Source organism: Colletotrichum truncatum (assembly GCF_014235925.2).
Source record: "Colletotrichum truncatum strain CMES1059 chromosome Unknown Contig_0011, whole genome shotgun sequence".
NCBI lineage: Eukaryota > Fungi > Ascomycota > Sordariomycetes > Glomerellales > Glomerellaceae > Colletotrichum > Colletotrichum truncatum.
In genome coordinates, this window is record NW_027222408.1 from 217349 (window position 1) to 235668 (window position 18320).

Below are 18320 nucleotides of genomic sequence, written 5' to 3' on the forward strand. Positions count from 1 at the left end.
ATAATCGTGGAGTATCGCGACTCTAACCCGAAATAGTTAGGCGCATCTCGCAGCTTGCCACTGTCATTGGTCATGGAGGCTAATGTCACACGGACCACTGCATATATCGGGGCATGCATTCAACCCATGCACCCGGCTATTGTTTCCCATATAAAACTAACGGGGATGTCATTTTGTGCATGAAAACCTTCAAATCGGTAATTACCGAATAGACGGTTATATAATCAACCCAATAACCCCTAGACAGTCTCTAAGGAATGGAAGCATCTTTTTTTACCCCATAAGTGGTGGGCAAATTGACTGCGTGACAGTTATGAGCCCAGTACCTCATGGTGACAATTACCAATTGAAAAACCGACTTCCAGAAGGGAGCAGTTCAGACTTATGCCATAGACAAGGGCACTCAATTGACGAAGTTACCGACCCATGAGACTTTGGCAGTCAAGTCCACCAAACAAAACATCAATTCCAATCACACAAGGCTGAACGTTGAAGTGTTGAAACATTCAATCACAAAAGAACTTCTGGTCATCAATTCATATCATCAACACTTATCAAAAAATCACAAAAAGTTCATCTCAACTCAGGGGGACTTACCACATCTGAGGAGTTGAACCCAGGACTCTTAACTTGAACCTTATATAAGTTCATGCTCGACCATACCACTGATACGCAGCCAGGAGGGTTGGAATTACGAAACGGAAGAGACACCTAGTTGCTCATTTTATGCCTCTGAAAGCTTCGGGCAGATAAGACGAACAGGTGGTTCACTTTATAGTCTTCGTGTAACGGAACCGATAAGACTTTTTACAAATTGCGAAAACTCCACAACCCTGAATTGAACCCACGAAGGGGAGCTTGCCAGTCTTACGGTCCTTGCGAATAGCTACAAGTTGGGTGGCTAGACCAACTACACTAAACGGCAGGTTCATTAGACAGGGGGGGCGTCTTGCGTTTTGTTGAGAATTGAGGCGTTGAGATTGGCTATATACCCTCAAACCTCTAGGCAACAATCGACAAAATCACCAACTTGAAACAAGAAGTGTCTAGTCACGAACTCAATCTTGGCCACGGCGAAAAACCAACTGCACAACGATCAGAAGAGAGAGACCAGTTCTCTTTTCAAGAGAGATCATGAATTCAACTACGGAAACTGCAAAATACACACAGCGGCTACAGACTGACAGCGACTGGAACCACTGGTTCAACAACTTACAGATGCTGGCAAACGTTCATGAAGTCTGGGACTATGTGAATCCAAAAGGAACCAAGATTAATACTAAGCCAAGATTGGAATTCCCAGACCCAAAAGACCTCAGACAAGAAGAACGAGCAAACTATAGCAACGTTATCAGCTATGGAAAAGCTATCTATCAAGAAGAAAAAGACCAATACAACCAGGTTCGGCGAAGTCTTCTAGAAATTCACAGTTGGATCATGAACACTGTAGCAGCCACTTATATCAGCCAAGTCAGCAAGGAGCAAACAGTCAGGGATATCATAAAAGCTCTTGAAAAACAGCTAGCGCCAGACAACTTTGGGAGACAACAAATGGTATTGGAAAGATATAACAAGCATATGCTATCAATCAAAAGAGCAAAACTTGGAGGATGGCTCATAATCTATCGAGAAATCATGGATGAAGCCCAAACAATCGGAATCCCTGCTCTCAGCGATCCAGTTACTCAAGTCTCTGAGTTCTTGAAAGCAGTCAAGCAAATTGCACCAGATTACTACACATCTGCCTCTTACGACTTCACAAAGCGATACAAGGATGACCCAACCTACAGTTCGATCAGCAAGACTGCTGGAATTGAGCAAGCTAACGATTTCCGCAGTTGGGTGAGAACTTTCCACCCAGACTGGTTGAATGCTGCTCCATTAAAAGACACGAGTTTCGCTACTTGGCAAGGAGAAAACGAACAAGGAATAAAACAGGGGGCAAAACGAGAGCAAAAGTGTGCAGCTTGCCCAAACGAAAGTCACCGATTTGTTGATTGCAAACATGCCAACCCTAAGAAGCGAGGCCCAAACTATCATGAAGATAATCCAGAAAATAAGAAAGCACTGGAAAGATTGAATGAGTATCTCCAGAAGAAACCACACTTAAAGAGAATAGTTGAAAAACTACGAAAAGGGGCAAGCGATCAGCAGTCTCAAAAGTCCCCAGATCGAGCAACATCTTCCTCAAACTGGAGAAATACTACACAATCATCATCCCACTATACTCAAGAAGTGTCTGATGGAGAAGGATCACTCTCATCTTTCGTCACTATCGTCAATCAAGGAGAAGCAAGTCTCTATTCAGGATTCCTACTGTCAGACAGTGTGATAGTAGACTCAGGAACAGGATTCCACATCTGCAACGACTCCTCAAGACTTCATGATCTCGACTACACAGTCACAAAAGACTTCACCACTGGAGGAGGAGATGTACATGCAATTGCGAAAGGCACAATGATCATCAAACCAAACCAAGGCGGCAAATCCAACAACAAGGAGATCAAAGTCAGAAATGTATGGCTTGTGCCTGGATACCCAACATCGCTCCTTGGGACAGAACCGCTGAAGCAAAAAGGGATCATCTTTACAACAGGAATACCGGGTCTTATCGACTCAAAAGGCAGACTTCTATTCAAAACACCAAACCGATATGGTCAATACATTATTGAAGCTGGCCCAGCTCTGCTGAACAATACCTCGTTCAGCAATACCGAGAAGACTGTGAGATTCAGCCCAACCGTAGAAAGGAAACCAACCAAAGGTTTTCAGTCAACAAGACAACCACTCCCAACATCATCAGCAGAAGCCAAGTTGTGGCATGAGAGACTTGGTCATCCAGGCGCTGAGGGACTGGAACAGCTACTTAAAACAGCTCTTGGGATACAGATAAAAGGAATCACAAAAGTGGAATGTGATGCCTGTGCTGTTGGGAAGGCAACTCGCCAAATTTCCCGCAGAAACCCAGACCATTGGCCAACTGCTGTAGGAGATTATCTATCTCTCGACTTCTTTACACTTAGCAAAGCATACAATGGGGAGAAGGTAATCCTGCTGGTCAGCGATGGCTGGTCAGGGTTCTTCTGGATAAGAACTCTTCGTACTCGAAAGGAGGGACTACAAGCTATGACAGAATTAGCAGCATACCTCGAGAGACAGTGCTTTATCAAAATCTCTATTCTACGCCTAGATTGGGAGGTTGCTTTACGCAATGCGTTTGAACTATGGGCAGCTGTGAATGGATATATGATTGAAAGATCAGCTGAGTACACTGGTGCTCAAAACCCAGCAGAAAGAGCTGGAGGTGCTGTGTTTATGATCATGAGAGCACTTCGATTTCAATCTCGCTTTCCTGAATTGATGGCACCAGAGCTGGCAAAAGCAGCAGTTTATCTGTCAAACAGATTGCCTCGAAGACGCCACAAGTGGCAGACACCATTGGGGTTGGTCAACACTTGGCTGAACTCTCATCAACAGTCTACCCACAAGAGGGCTGAAAAGCCACAACTAGCACACTTGAGGCGATATGGCTGCAGAGCTTACCCCTTGACACAAAACTACAAGAGAGGAATAGAAAAGTCAAACAAAACTGCGCCAAGAGCTCATATTGGCTATCTATGTGGTTATGACAGCACAAATATCTACAGAATCTGGATCCCAGCAATAGGAAAAGTCATGAGAACTAGAGACGTTACTTTCGACGAAAACACGCTGTATGATCCAAGGATTGAGGATACCAGCAAGTTAAGCCAAATGGAACTTGAATTCCAGTTCACAGAAATGGATATCCCATTCACAAATCCAATTGAACAAGACCTAGACACAGCTGGCTGGGATGGAGAAGATTTCAGCGATAATATTACCGGGCCACTACCCGCCTCGAATCCAGCCGCTCAAGAAACAACACCGGCAACACCGATGCAGGAGAAAGAATCAGGGGATTTTCAATTACCTACACCCACTTCTCTATCACCAACAGTACAGCTGTCAGATTCTCAAACAACTGAGGGGGTGAGGGAGACTCCAGAAACTCCAGAAGTATCGCCAACTCCAGAACAATCGGATCAAAGTGAGACCATAGAGGAAACCTCAACAGACCGACTCGAACTACAACAGACACCAGTCATAGAATTGGAACCAGAAGAAATCATACCACAAGATTCCTCCACAGTAATCCCAAACATAGCGAGAAGGGGAAGACCTCGTGGCAGCAGAAATCACAACATCTACAATCGATCAGCCCCTCTTGGTCAAACAAATCAACAGCCACCAGAAGCAACAAGATCATCACAAAGACTGAGAAGAGCAAGAGAATCCCACTTCACACTGCAATCTACGGATACAGTAAAAGGAAGAGATCAATGGGATGCATCAGCAGATGATTTAGGCAATCCACACCAAAAGACACTTCCACCAGTTCCAAAGAATTACAGTGAAGCGATCAAACACCAATACAGTCACAAATGGATTGCTGCAATGAATATTGAACATTTGATCGAGAAGAACGCAGTATGAATCTGGAATTTGGTAGTAAGTATACGGAGTTCTGAATAGTATCATTTCTGTATTTGAATGAGAATACAGAGAATCAACCTACAACAGGTTGCCTCTCTGAGGGGGTGTGTCACACGGACCACTGCATATATCGGGGCATGCATTCAACCCATGCACCCGGCTATTGTTTCCCATATAAAACTAACGGGGATGTCATTTTGTGCATGAAAACCTTCAAATCGGTAATTACCGAATAGACGGTTATATAATCAACCCAATAACCCCTAGACAGTCTCTAAGGAATGGAAGCATCTTTTTTTACCCCATAAGTGGTGGGCAAATTGACTGCGTGACAGCTAACTCGGAGAACGACAAAGAACACTGCTTGTTAGAATCACTGGTAGCGGAACATGCATGTGATAAGAGCACCACATATTGCATGCGTTTATGTGGATGCAGCCTTCTGTCACTTTTCTCTTTCCCCAGGACTTGATGTCCAACAATGCTATAGGTGGCCCGTAGCGATCGCCATGCCGAGCCGCCCAGTTTGGAGTTTCAGCAGTTTTTGTTCTTTTCATTTCCGTCTGTCTGACTGAAATTGTGCGGCTGAGGTTATCCAATCAAACCAGGCAGGTACTTGATCCAAATACTGCTCGACAGCGGGATCTGGCAAGGCCCTAGACGACTGCTTTAACCCTGATGGCTCCCTCACTGAGGCGGCCAAACGGGTGTTCGGTTTGTAAGGACGCACACGTCAAGGTTGGTCGGTCTCCGTTTCGATTGAAACACAGCTCTGATACAATTCATAGTGTGACCTCGAAAAGCCATCATGCAGGCGCTGCGTACGCCTTCGTCTTCGGTGCCCTGGGTACGCCGATCATTGGGAGAGTCTTCATCGTCAGCAAAACAGATACGCAGCCACCCTAGTACAAGACAGAGTTCACAAACAACTGGAATGGCGACGGCAAACCCTCTCTACCGTCACTAAGCGTGCCCAGACTGGCCCTCAAAAGTGTCTTAACCAGGATTACAGCCAGTATAGTGTTCAAAGGCTCTACATGGACTATTCCTTTACAGCTTTCATAAACTTGTTTGCAGCCTTACCGGTTTTATCTTGTCACCAGCCATCAGCGTGCTACACTCATTCCCTCAAGGCTCTAGGTTTGGCTAGTGCGTCTGGCCATTTACAGCAATCCGGTCTCATGGCAAGAGCAAGGAGTTCTTATTCGATGGCCACAGGGGCACTTAGAGAGGCCATTTCCAACCATAATTCTCTGCGTGATGACTCGGTTTTGGCAGCAATATTCCTTCTCGGCTTTTACGAGGTATCTATCTCTGCCCATTCGAATCTGAACAAACGAAACTGACTTTACATGTAAGATCATAGTTCAACAGATTTCTTCTTCTCGAATGAAGGGACACAAGCTGAACTGCCGACCGCATGCCGAGGGGGCGCATGCTTTGGTACTACATAGGGTCCAAAATGGTTTAGACACGCTGCTAGATGTCAACCTTTTTCTCTTTCGGCGCAATATTAGAGTATATCTTCATCCCACTGGCTCATCAACAGAGAGGGTTTCTGACTACCTTAAACATAGCTCATGGAAGTATTCATGCAAAACCGAGAAATGTCCTCATTAGAGGAAGATTTCGAACGCCCGTGGTCCGGCTGGCCTAACTTCCCTGCTTTAGAACCCGTCACTAAAAAATCCATCGACGTCTTCACCGAGCTTTTAAAGGCTTCAAACGAAGGCGTGCCGTCGATTGTAAAGGCTTTTGAGATAATCAACTCTGCCTTGACGGTTGCTGAAGAGCTCGAATGCAAAGCTGCCGGGGTGACCGCCTACTCGACTGGAGCACATTTTAATGGCCTCATTCCAGTTTCGTCGCCCGCTTCGGTTGCAATTGCCAAGGTACACTACCTCACAATCCGGTTTCACATTCTCGACATGCTGCATGTAGCCTTTGGAAGTCATGTGTGCCTAGAATGGTTCCAAAGCCAACCGATTGAGTCGGAGCGAGGTTGCGAGCTGTGGCAACAGATAGAAAAGTCTTTGGAGGAGGATGGAGGCAACCGCAAGAAAACTGCAAATTCTGCGAGTTCCAACGGAATGCCGTTTCGAGCGGTGTTCTGCCTGTCATGGCCGCTGTTAGCTATCGCGCAGTCTAGTTTTTCCAGTGAGGACTTGAGATTAGCGGCGCAGGAAAGGCTCCGATACGGAGCAAAGGTTTCTGGCTTTCTCGGCCCGTCGGACACCAAGGAGTAGAGTTGTTAGAATGCATTGCAAGTTGCTGGATGCCATGTTTCTGTCAGATGCAATCAACATGTTTTGTCAGAAGAGAAAGTAAATCTAAAACTGTTTCGATAGAAGTGCCTCCCACCTCACTTATATACTCTCGGCTCTGTGAAATGCCTGATAGCTCGTAACAAATGGCAATATTGCCCTAGGCTATGCTTATTCGGGCAAGAGGAGCGATGGATGAACAAGATGGGCCCAATGACGCAAGCCACGCCTGGAGCGTACAGGCCAAGACGGGCCGGAAGCTTGCAAACCCTGCAATTCATCGGTAGAGGAAGAGTTTTCAGTACCCGATGGACTGATTGATTCTTTGAGTTGAGCTGTGAACCATGTGGGATACACGGACCGGGTACAGTATGTACACGAGCTGTCAACCTGTTGCAGAACTACTGCCTTATCTGGTACCTATCTCAACCATGGACTACCCGAATTTGGTGCCTCCAATTTTGAGACTTGTAGTACTCTCGGAAGTACGACATGCGATCACAGCCTCGACAAGGGGAAGAAGATAATACTGAATAAAATAACATTCATGACTTCAACAAACAACAAAGATGTGATAGAATCTAAGGGCCGAGGCCAGGTCGTGGGAAAGGAGTATCGGGCCCTTGGACGAACAACCAGTTCAAGGACACATTCCGTCGCAAAGACCATCTCGAGTGCCTTGCAATGACTGACTGACCGAAGTAGTAATCGTTGACCAAGGGAACGTGATTAATCAAGTAAAATATCTTATTTTTTGAGGTTTTGACAGTTTTCATCCCTTCGGGGGATGGACTCTATTGTACAAGTTTTTTCTCCTTGTCGAGGGAGTTGCCCTGAGCCATATCGCCAGGACATCTTTATCCCTTCTAATTTTTATACAGTTATACAGACCACAATCCTTTTTCAGAAAAGGAAAAAAAAAAAAATACACCCTACTTTTCTTACACCCCGCCCATAAACGCCTCCGTGAAAGGTAACAACGCTGCGGAACATGCACCGGTATATACAAATCATCCTCGTGTCTCTAAACATGACAAAAACATCCAGACATTGAGTCGCCGTGAGTGGAGTGCTCATGAGAAGAAATACTCGCTGTTCTTGAGCCGTCGAACATCGAAGTCACCCTTTTTGGGGACCTCGGGGAAAGTGAGGGGAAGCCACACTTGGATGGTGTCGCGGACCGGCGTTTTGGGCCTTGTGGTTCCGGTACCGCCAATCTTGACCGCAAAGTTGGAAACCTGGGCGTTCTCCGTCATAGTCTCGAAACACTTGGTGGCTCTAGAAGTCTCAATAGTAGACGCTCTATTGACGTCGCTGGCGGCCATCTCCTCGTCGATACCCTCTCCGTCAAGGCCAGTCTCAGCCTTTGCATCAAGTTCGTCAATGTTCTCTGGGATTTCTCCGAGACCAAGCGCCTCCATATCCTCAGGCTCAGCAAGAGCCTCGGTAGCTGCCATGTTCTCAAAGATGCTTGCGGGCGTTATCATTTTCTTGCCCTTAGCGACCTCCTCAGGGTTAGAAGAGCGAAGGAGCACTTGTCTCTCGTGTTCCTTATTAAGCTCTTCCTTCAAACTCCACTTGGATCTCAGACGAAGCTTGCTAATTTCCTTCTCGACAGCGGTCCCTTTGTTGATTTTAGCCAGGTAGATTGAGTCTCGGTATCGCGCTTCGAACTCTTTGGCAAGGCGACCAACAACATCTTCTTCGTGAATTCTAACAAAGGCATCGCGCAGAACTCGGTTCATGACATCGACATCAGCGGCGTGGGTCCAGAAGGAGTCGTGCACGGCGGCAAAGTCGAGCCCAAGATCGTGACATTCCAAGGCAGAGAGGAGCATATGAGTGGCGTCGAGAGAGTGGACAAAGTTGGGAGGGAAGGCCTGAAGCTGCTTCTTGAGATGAACCGGGTCTGAACGCTCAGGAACAGTCAAGGACAGGTCCTGGAGGGATGTTTTTATCACACGAGTTCCAGACTTGCGGTATGGTTGAGCAACAGGCATTCGGAGGGGAGTGGTCCACACAATAGTGGCGCGGAACTGCGCCAGAATGTCGTCAATTGTTTGCTTCTCAACGACCTTGCCCTTAGGCGAGGGGGAAGGCAGGAGACCGTCGTTGACGATGCGTTCCAGCTGCTCAGCAGAAAGAGCCCTGCAGACACGGCTGCCAATCTCGCCAAGCCAGTATTGGATGTCGTGTGCACCACGGAACATGTCTCCAAGTGCCTTGAAGACGAGAGACGCAATGTAAGAAGCCGTCGTAAGGTTGTCGTGACCACTCTCCTTTGGTAGATCAGGGTATAAGGCGTCGAGTTGCTTACAGATTTGCTTCCTTGCACCAGAAAAGGTGACGCCATACACATTGGTCATGACAGTCTGCTTGACAACCTTTCTGGTGATCTTTCCGTCTATAGATTGTGCAATCACATGGCCTGCGGCTGCGTCCTTGACAATGTCTTCCTTGACAATGTTGGCGACAGCAGAATAAACGTCTGCAGGCTTATCGCCAGGCTCAAGGTTGACCTGCCGAGCACCCCAGCTGTCACCGCCAAGAGCAGCGTAATGCTGAAGACCATTGCACGTACCATCTTGGTGGACAGGCAGGTGAGAAACATACTTGATTGGGTCCGGGGATTCGAGGGCCGCCTTTAGCTCATAGCAGGTTGCAAGGGTTTGCCAAGGATCCTCGGCCTTCATCCACCACCGGTTGCCAGTCAGCGGCTTGTTCGCAGAGTCGAAAATGTTAACCAAGTTGTCCATGGTGAACGACGCTCTGCCTTTCAGACTAGCCTTGTCAAATCCGTACACGTTAGCTAGATGAACCTTGAGCCATTCGAGACCCTTTTCACCCAGTTCCCTGCCCTTGGCAAATCGTAAAAGGCCGCGGACGTGGTCAGCACCCATGTGGTTGAGATAAGTAGGCAGTGGATAAGCGCGGCCTCGGAAGTCAACGTTGTGCGGGAAGTAAAAAGTCTGATTCCTAAATGCACGAGCGATCTCCAACTGGAAGTTGATGAAGCAGCGCTGGGAGTGGAGAGCACCTCTCTCGTTTTCGGCAAGCTTAACTGCCCGAATCCAGTTCCGGCGTAGAGAAGGATCATCCGAGGTATCAGGTTCAGGCGGAACAGTGATGTCGGGATTCAAGGGCGGGAAGTTGGTAAGCGCCTCACCCGTGTTCCATGCCTCGAGCATGACATTTAGGACAGGTGTGTTGACTCTCCAAGCGGTCTTACCCAGGGCGTCTAGGCCCTTAAAGACTTGATCCATGTCTCCTCGGGCGATGGCTGCTTCACTGTAGAGTTTCTGGTCTTTGTCACCCGCCTTGACACGCACAACATTGGTCCTGCTCTCGATGAATCCACCCCTATCAAAGCTGGTCCAGGGCTCTGGTTCAACGACCATCGGGAGGTGTTTGGCTAGGTAGTCTCCCTGCGGCTCCCGTCTCAAAAGGGTAACCAATTCTTTATTAAGGAGAATCATGCCAATCTTCTTGCCCTTCTTAAGCTGAACAGCATGAGAAAAGGCTGGCTGATACTGGCTGACCAGAGTCTTGGATACAGGATGCTCCTTGACAACCTTGATTCTAGCAGTGTCAACGAGTGCTGAGAGAAGAGCTGCGCCAACCTTGGCTTTGACAGCAGGAGGCCATGCAGCATCCGCAAACACAGTCTCTTTGGCTGCATTATCGTTGAGCAGAGGGCTCTCTTCTGTAGACGCTGTCGCCGAGGATGCGCCCTTGATCGGCTTGGCGAGGACCACCCTTCGCTGTTTGGTTTTCGATGTTGACTTGTTAGTCGGGAGTTGAGCCCGGATGTCTTCCTCGGCGAACTTGGCTAAGCTGCTAATTGCTCCAGCCAGGGGCATGCCACGGTCAGCACCCTTGATAGCCATGGAGCTCAGAGTGCTAAGGATAGTCACGGCGGCGAGGCGACTCGGGGTTGAAAGTCGCAGGAAAGGTCCGTACATGCATCGGTCGTAGTCTTCGGGCGTCTTCTTCGTGACGGCTTCAGCAGCTTCGATTTTTACCATTTCGTCTTTCAATCGGGCTTCCAGTGCGACTTGCCAGTCATACAGGCGAGAGTTGAGGGATGCGTGGGCGACGGATGTGTTCAAGCCCATCTTTTGCAGCGATTCGTTTTCCTCTCGCCAACGGTCGACAGCAGCGTCAATACAATCACGCTCAAGGCGGGCCTGGATTTCCTTCCGTTCGCGAGCAGGTAATGTCGAGATATCGCAGTTTTGGGGGATCTCATCGAACAAAGTAAGCGTCTGCTTCAGTGTCTTCAGTCCAAAACCCTTCTGAGGGGTGGCCAAGACCTCTGGGATGGAGCCAGTCAGAGACGATTCGTCTGGGGATTGTTGTGCAGCTGCATTCTCTGTGCTGGAGGACAGTCCGCTGTTTTCCTCGGGCGCCAAGTTATAAGTCGGGCAAATCTCAGTGATGACGGCCAGGTCTTGGTCACTCAGAATCTCGGCCATGGACAAGACACGAAGGCCAGCCTCTCCAGGCGCCATCCCCATATACCGAGTAACCAGGCGTTGCCGCCTGGCAGGATCATGCTCCGAGAGCAGAGAAGCCTTGAGCATGCATGCAATCGTCTCGGCCGTTTGGAGCAAACCCTTGCTTCGAATGTGCAACTCATACCATCTGTGTAGACCCTCAGCCTGTTGACGGTCTGGGTGCAGACGCATTTGGTCGAGGGAAGCCCGCAGATAGCGATTGTGAAGAAAAATCAAATCCTCGCTCGGAAATGCTTCGAAGGTAGTCAGGCGCTTAAGAATCATTTCGGCTCGAGCAATCTTGCCAACACGTATGCAAGCGTCGAAGACGGGCAGCATCTCTTCGACATCGCCGGGGATACCGTTCAGATTGATACGTGATCGGGGGATTTTGGGTGTTGAGGGATCCTGCAGGACGAGGGGAGAGGAGGGATCGAATGCGCGGAGCTCGTGGTATCTCTGGTTGTTTGATGCATTTTCGTATGTTGGTAGGATAGAGCTGTTGAGGCCATCATAGTTGGAACCATCGATTGGTTGATAGTCATCAACAGCGGTGGCCAAACTTCGTCCAGCGTTGAATCCTGAACCGGTATCAAAGCTCTTTCTCCTCGTCACCGGGCGAGCATCTTGCTGAGTGCTGAAGAAGCGCTTGCTCTTGTCGACTGAGCTAATTGTGGTTAAGGGACATCGTAGTCTTGGCCTGAGTGGTCGAAAGACGGCTGCGTGGTGGAGGGAAAGGCTCTGTCGGGCGTGCCTGAGGAGCATCTTGAAGCCCTCACGCGACAGAACAGAGATGGGGAGGGACGGTGTTGTTTCAACAGCACACTGAGACTATTGAAAGTCTAGTAGAGGCGCTGGTACATTAAGTAGAGAAGGTAAAAAAGAACGTAGAACTATATTACAAGATAGAGGGAAGGGATCTATTGCATTGCGATACAGAGGCGCATGCAAGAGTTTGGCGTAGGGAGACAGAAGATGGGATTCGGAATGGGACGAGCTTGATAGGAGAGGCGCGACAGCTATCAGTGGAAAAAAATTGCCATCGTTTGGCCCGGGGTGATCCGGCTCCACAGTTGAGAATGGACCAACGGCGTCGCTAAGAATGTTCCATTAATCGTTCTGTTCCAAAGAGAGGTTAGCGCCCAATGTCTCTTGCTAGGTCACATGGTCTCGCGACTGTCATTCGCCACGCCGTCGAGTATGAGTAGTAGTTTGATTAGGTAAGGAGGCATCGAGTGCATTTGGAGAGCTCAATTCTTCTCACTGATTGGTCTTTTCTTTCTTGCATCTTTTCTTTCTAGCTTTTGGTTTTTTGTTTTTATAATTCATGTAATTTGAAATTCTTTTCCCAGACATAGCAAATAGTCAGAACTCATAAAGATCGGCAATTATTCTGGCTTGAGCTTGAGCTAGGTACATTGGTACAATACTAACTAACACATGTCTTTTTTTGCGCCACTTTGAAAAGCTCTCAACGTGGGGCGCGCCACCGTGCTTGATGCGCTAAGTTGGTTACGTAAGGCTAAAAAAAAAAAGGGTCCCAAGCTCTGGATGGGCTTTACTATGCGAGACCCTTGCTCAAAACTTCGTCGCGCTGAAGTCTTACCCTGTACAACACTGTTCTGTACTGCTCAAGCTCTGCCAAGCTTGTATCAAACATGGCTTCACGACCGGCCTTTGCCGCACTGGGCTGTCTGCAATGTCGTAGCCGTGTTTTGAGAGCTATCACCTCGAATTCAAACGCTATCCTCCGAGCCCCAGCGCTTGCGACAACGGCGCCTCTTCGACCTCGTAACCTGCATCGAGCTTTCTCGAGCTTGCCCCCGGACGCACCTAAACCAACAGGTGAATCAGTTGCACCGGAAGTACAGCCTGAAGCTCAGGACTCCGAAGTAAAAACCCAAACCTCAGAGGTGACCGAGGAGAAGAATGCAGGCGACGAGACCCCGTGGTTCCTCCAAGTCGAGCCCCCAACACATGCACCCACTCAGCATGTGTCGCCGCTACCCGAACTTCCTGATGCATCACCCGCTATCCTCGAGCCGCTGATGAAGTACGTCTACGAAGAGATGGGACTTGACGACTTGTCTCTGCTCGACCTTCGCGCAATGGACCCGCCCCCTGCCCTGGGCCCGAACCTTCTAATGCTTTTCGCTACGGCTCGGAGCGAACGACACCTTCACGTCTCATCCTCCCGCCTGGTCAAATGGCTTCGCTACGCGCACAGAATCGAGTCGAATGCAGATGGCCTTATTGGCCCTGGTGAGCTCAAGACCAAACTGCGCAGAATGAGGAGGAAAGCAAAACTTTTGGGTTCCAGTGCGATGGTCACCCCAGGCGGCGACGACGGCATTACGACCGGGTGGATCTGTATCAACCTCGGAACATTAGGGGCTACATATGGCGAGGCGGCACACTTTGACGCTGAGGGCAAGATGTCAGGTTTTGGTGCCCCAGTCACTGGTACGACCATTGTTGTCCAAGTGATGACGCAGGCACGCCGGACCGAACTCGATCTCGAGCGACTTTGGAGCCAGCAGCTTACCCGAAGCGTGGTTCAGAACAAGAAGCTCACAGAAGGCGCCAAGTTTCAACACCGCTTTGGCCAGCTCCCACCAACAACGGATCGCTCCAGCAAGGGCGGCGCTGCCACACCGGGTCAAAAACGTGCCTTCTCTACCTCCCTCAAGCGACCGATGCCTTTTGCCCCGGCACCATCCACAAAACCAGCCTCTACCAAGCCGGCACATTCAGAGAATTCCGGCGTAGATCATGTCAGTCTTTTGTCAATGTCACTCCCCGAGATTCGCCAACAGCTCGAGCAGATACGTTGGGAAGGCAAACAGGTTGACAGAGACAGCTGTCTGCATCTTCTTAAACAAATCTTTCGAGCAGTCTCAAGCGACGAAAACCATGCTCGGACCCAGGCTGATCTCGCCACAGAACTGATCGAGACGATGAACGAACGGGGAATGTCGATCATGGACACCGAAGTCATCATTACCATCATCGAGGCAATTTCCCACTCTGGAGCACGAGGAGAGAAGATTGAGATGATTCAGTCGAATTTGGAGCTTGTCCTGCGTCGTGGGACGCAATGTTGCCCGTCCGAGGAGCAGCTCATGCGGTTGATGAGGGCGTACGCAAGCCAGGGAAACTGGGAAAGGTTTTGGGACACATGGCGTATACCTCCGAGGTACAGCAAACGCCGCGGGCCGGAGCTGTACGTGTTTGTCTACTCGCTTATGGCAAGGACGTCAGACAAAGTTAAGTGCATGGACACATTGAGGAAGTGCCTGGATGAGATGTTGGCTGAAGAGCCGCCAGTGTTGCCGACAGAACCAGTCTGGTTGGCGGTCAAGCAGTGCATCCGGGTGGCTGACCCCGGTGCCATCGATGTTGCTGAGCACATGGTGTCCAGGGGCGCCAGAGATGGCAACAAGCCGCCCAGCATGGAGTTTGTGAGGATGCTGAAGGAACTTGAAGCTCTTCGCCGAAACATGTAGTCGCATCTGCCACTAGGCGGATGACGGCAATCATGTTCTTGGCGAGATAGGAGCCGAAACTCACTTTAATCCCTGGGACGGGTTTCGGCGTTCACCGCTCACCGGATGACTTCCTGAAATGCTGCCAGACAGGCGTTCGTCGTTCATGGTTTGTGTAGATACGATGCCGCACCATTCGCATACTGTACAACATTGTCCATATTATTGTAATATACAACTCAACACATGACCACAACACAAACACTCTGTTCAACTGCATGCCTCCTATGATGTTGCCATGATCCCCATAAACCATTTACTTTGACCCCTTGGAACCGATGTTCGTTGAGGAGACGGAAGACTTCCCTCGCGGAGTTCCAGACCTTCCTATTCCGGAAGAACCCCCGTCTTATCTTTGAGCGGTCGGACGTAAGATATGCGGGGGATCATCGGAGCTGACTATTTGCTCGAATTTTTTTTTCACGCACTAATGCAGGTGTAATCCAACTTCAATGCACCCAAAATTTTCGCCTCAAGTCTTGTATTTTCGTCTGAGCTGTTTGCCAAGTCTCTAGAGGGAATGTTTTCGGTAACTTGTCGCCTGATGTCTTTCCCGATGTTTACTCATTCCTTCTCGGCCGACTAACTCTTCTACTTGGGACCGTTTTGCTATCTTAGAACCTCGGGCCTGGGACATCCCACACCCGGAGCACATTCCCTGACCTGGACCAGCTTGTCCAATGACAACGTCGATGAGACATCTCCGCAGCTCAATCGGCATTGGTTTTCACATTAGCCCGGTACTAATGTGAAGCTCACGATTCCTGAAGAAGCAGGAGCACCAGAAAAACGTGGTCTGAATCGCCAACCTCCATGGCCCTCCCACATAGCCGATTGCAGGCAAAATGAACACCCCCCTTACCGCTGGTATGGGTCCTGGATTGATTGCCGACCTTATATCGTTGGTCTATACTGCACGTGGGCCGGGAAACCGGCAGGATGGATGCTACACTCGGCCAGAAAAGGCTACATATAAACCATGGCCTCCCCAACTCCGTGAATCTCAAGCTTCTCCGTTTGCCAAGCCCTTCTTATCCTCCCTCAGCGTGACATCCCACAATGGCTCGTTACCTCCCGCTCACGATCCTGGCCTCTGGCCTCCTCCCCTCGGTGCAAGCATGGGGCTCCATGGGCCATGCGACGGTCGCCTACATTGCCACCAACTTTGTGAACCCCCAGACCAAGACCTACATGCAACAACTGCTTGGCGATACCTCAGAGGACTACCTTGCCAGCGTTTCTAGCTGGGCTGATTCCTACCGCTACACCACCGAGGGCGCTTTCACCTCTACTTTTCACTATATTGACGCCCTGGATGAACCCCCGGCCAGCTGCGGCATCGACCTCGAACGCGACTGCGGGCCGACGGGCTGCATCGTTTCGGCTCTGGCAAACTACACCTCGCGCATGTTGCTGCCCGAGCTGAGCATCGAGCAGCGCCAGATTGCAGCCAAGATGGTCATCCATTTCACGGGCGACATCGGACAGCCCCTCCACTGCGAGAACATCGAGGCCGGCGGCAACGGCATCAAAGTCGAGTTCAACGGCACCGACACGAACCTGCACGCGGCGTGGGACACCAACATCCCTCAGTCCATCACGGGAGGCAGCTCGCTGGCCGTGGCGAAGGAGTGGGCTTCGACCCTGAGCACGGAGATCCAGTCTGGCGACTTCAGGGTCGCGTCCAAGTGCTGGGTCCAGGGCTTGAGCTTGGAGGACCCCGAGGACATGGCGCTGAAGTGGGCTACCGAGAGCAACGCGTTCGTGTGCACTGTCGTCCTGCCCAAGGGTCGCGAGGGCGTCGAAGGTCTGGATATCAGCGGTGCTTACACGACGAACGCGCAGCCCACTGTTAGCATGCAGATTGCGAAGCAGGGATTCAGGTAAGATGTCCACAACCCATGAACGTACGAGCGACGGCTGACATTGTATATAGACTGGCAAAGTGGTTGGATGCTATTGTCGCCGAGGTTGCTTAAAGGCGTGCATGAGTGAAACCGCTTTCGCGGGAGGATGCAAAATGAGATATGACGTTCACAGTTTTTTGCCGAAGCTATGCTTCCATGTGCAATCATGAGCCATTTGGATTACGATGTAATGTGTAGTGGAGTAATGCCGGGTTCCGCCGGATGAAATAGCGGAATGCCATCTATGGGATATCTCTCAAAGCCAGTGCTTCATGTGCCAATTCTTAAAAAAAACTTCCAAGCCTCAAAGTCTGGGGTTACCGCTCCTGATAGCATCTCTTAGCATCGGCGCAACCTGCTTTCGCGAATGCGCAAGGTTCTTCTGACTCCAGCCCTTCCGCCACTCATCCTCTCCTACCCGATCAAGCCTGCCCTCGCCCCAGGTCTCCAGGCCCAGCTCCTCCTTGTACTCCTTCTCAAAAGCTTTGCACGCCTCGACGGCATTCTTGTTGAAAGCCCAGAGAAACAACTCTCTCTTGAACTCCCCACCGGAGTTTGTCGTGGTCATTATGGACCCAATGTCGAGGTCCTTCTCCTTTGACCACTTTTCGAACTCTCCAAGGAGGACATCCTCCTTGCCCTCCGCCCTGTCGAGGAGGTACCACAAATCCTGCACAACAGCCGACACGCCCATGACAGCAGGTTTAGGTCCAGAACCCTGGTCGTCCCATTGCTTGTAATCCTTGCGGAAGATGTCGCGGAAGCTGAGGGCAGAAATGTCCTCCTTGAAGTCGGAGATCTCCTTGGAAAACGCCTCGCGGTCGTACGTCTCGCCGGCAAACTTTTCAAGAAATTCTACTGCGGTGATGTCCTTTTCGGTCGTCTTGTCTTTGGATTTGAGGGTTGTCGTGTCGATTAGGATCGCGGCCAGTGCCAGCCTCGCCAGGTGTTTATCTACATCCTCACGAGGCTCCCATGTAGGCTTGCAGTACTCGACTATCAAACTGCTGCAGCTTCCACAGGGTTCGATCACCCTCGGCTCGTCGCCTGTTTCCTTCGGGACTTTATTCTCGTCCGTGTGGTGGTCTACGCAGCCCACCACCCGTCTACTGTACTTCTTCGCCAGATCTCCTGTGAGAACGTTGTGATCCACAAGTACCCACCTCGTGTCGCTTGCCGGCAGCTCGTCTGCGCCTGACGGAAGATCGTCGAGGGTGAGGAGGTCGGAGGGCTTGAGCTCGGCATGGGCGAGGGCGGCGGTCATTTCGGGCCGGAGCTTGAGGTCATCGCGGGGGAGGTTGGAGATTGGGATGTGGAGGGTATGCGGAGGGGCTTGGGTGCGAAGATAGGCGTATAAAACTGCGGAACACAACGAATCGAGGTCTAAATACATGAGAATAGTTAGTCGGGCTTCTATAGAGCCCAAGGGACAACATACCTGCAGACTCGTTTCCCACAACCAAAGTCAGCGGGCTCTTTCTCTGCGCAGCAGGCGCGGTGAGCGCGGTTCGCGCATTCGCTAGGAACGCGCGCAGAGATGTCCTGGCAGACATTGAGCCTATTTTTCTCGAACGCCGTGCTTGGATGAAGGGT

At 50.1% G+C, this 18320-nt stretch overlaps 6 protein-coding genes across 6 annotated transcripts; 4 read left to right on the forward strand and 2 right to left on the reverse strand.

The window, feature by feature from the left end:
• Window positions 1–1134: 1134 nt before the first annotated feature.
• On the forward strand, window positions 1135–4515 carry CTRU02_214398 (reverse transcriptase domain protein; the record flags this gene model as incomplete). Its single annotated transcript, XM_036731733.1, has 1 exon — window positions 1135–4515. The coding sequence occupies one exon, from the start codon at window positions 1135–1137 to the stop codon at window positions 4513–4515; it is 3381 nt and encodes a 1126-aa protein (XP_036576505.1).
• Window positions 4516–6122: 1607 nt separating this feature from the next.
• CTRU02_214399 (uncharacterized protein) lies at window positions 6123–6761 on the forward strand (the record flags this gene model as incomplete). The annotated part of the gene is made up of 1 exon (XM_036731732.2): window positions 6123–6761. One exon carries the CDS (start codon window positions 6123–6125, stop codon window positions 6759–6761), a length of 639 nt encoding a protein of 212 aa, XP_036576504.2.
• Window positions 6762–7852: 1091 nt separating this feature from the next.
• Window positions 7853–12040, reverse strand: CTRU02_214400 (DNA-directed RNA mitochondrial polymerase; the record flags this gene model as incomplete). The annotated part of the gene is made up of 1 exon (XM_036731731.1): window positions 7853–12040. The coding sequence occupies one exon, from the start codon at window positions 12038–12040 to the stop codon at window positions 7853–7855; it is 4188 nt and encodes a 1395-aa protein (XP_036576503.1).
• An 893-nt stretch (window positions 12041–12933) lies between these two features.
• On the forward strand, window positions 12934–14781 carry CTRU02_214401 (ATPase synthesis protein mitochondrial; the record flags this gene model as incomplete). Its single annotated transcript, XM_036731730.1, has 1 exon — window positions 12934–14781. One exon carries the CDS (start codon window positions 12934–12936, stop codon window positions 14779–14781), a length of 1848 nt encoding a protein of 615 aa, XP_036576502.1.
• Window positions 14782–15879: 1098 nt separating this feature from the next.
• Window positions 15880–16799, forward strand: CTRU02_214402 (s1 p1 nuclease; the record flags this gene model as incomplete). The annotated part of the gene is made up of 2 exons (XM_036731729.1): window positions 15880–16703; window positions 16757–16799. 2 exons carry the CDS (start codon window positions 15880–15882, stop codon window positions 16797–16799), a joined length of 867 nt encoding a protein of 288 aa, XP_036576501.1.
• Window positions 16800–17031: 232 nt separating this feature from the next.
• Window positions 17032–18280, reverse strand: CTRU02_214403 (exopolyphosphatase; the record flags this gene model as incomplete). The annotated part of the gene is made up of 2 exons (XM_036731728.1): window positions 17032–18110; window positions 18166–18280. 2 exons carry the CDS (start codon window positions 18278–18280, stop codon window positions 17032–17034), a joined length of 1194 nt encoding a protein of 397 aa, XP_036576500.1.
• Window positions 18281–18320: the final 40 nt, after the last annotated feature.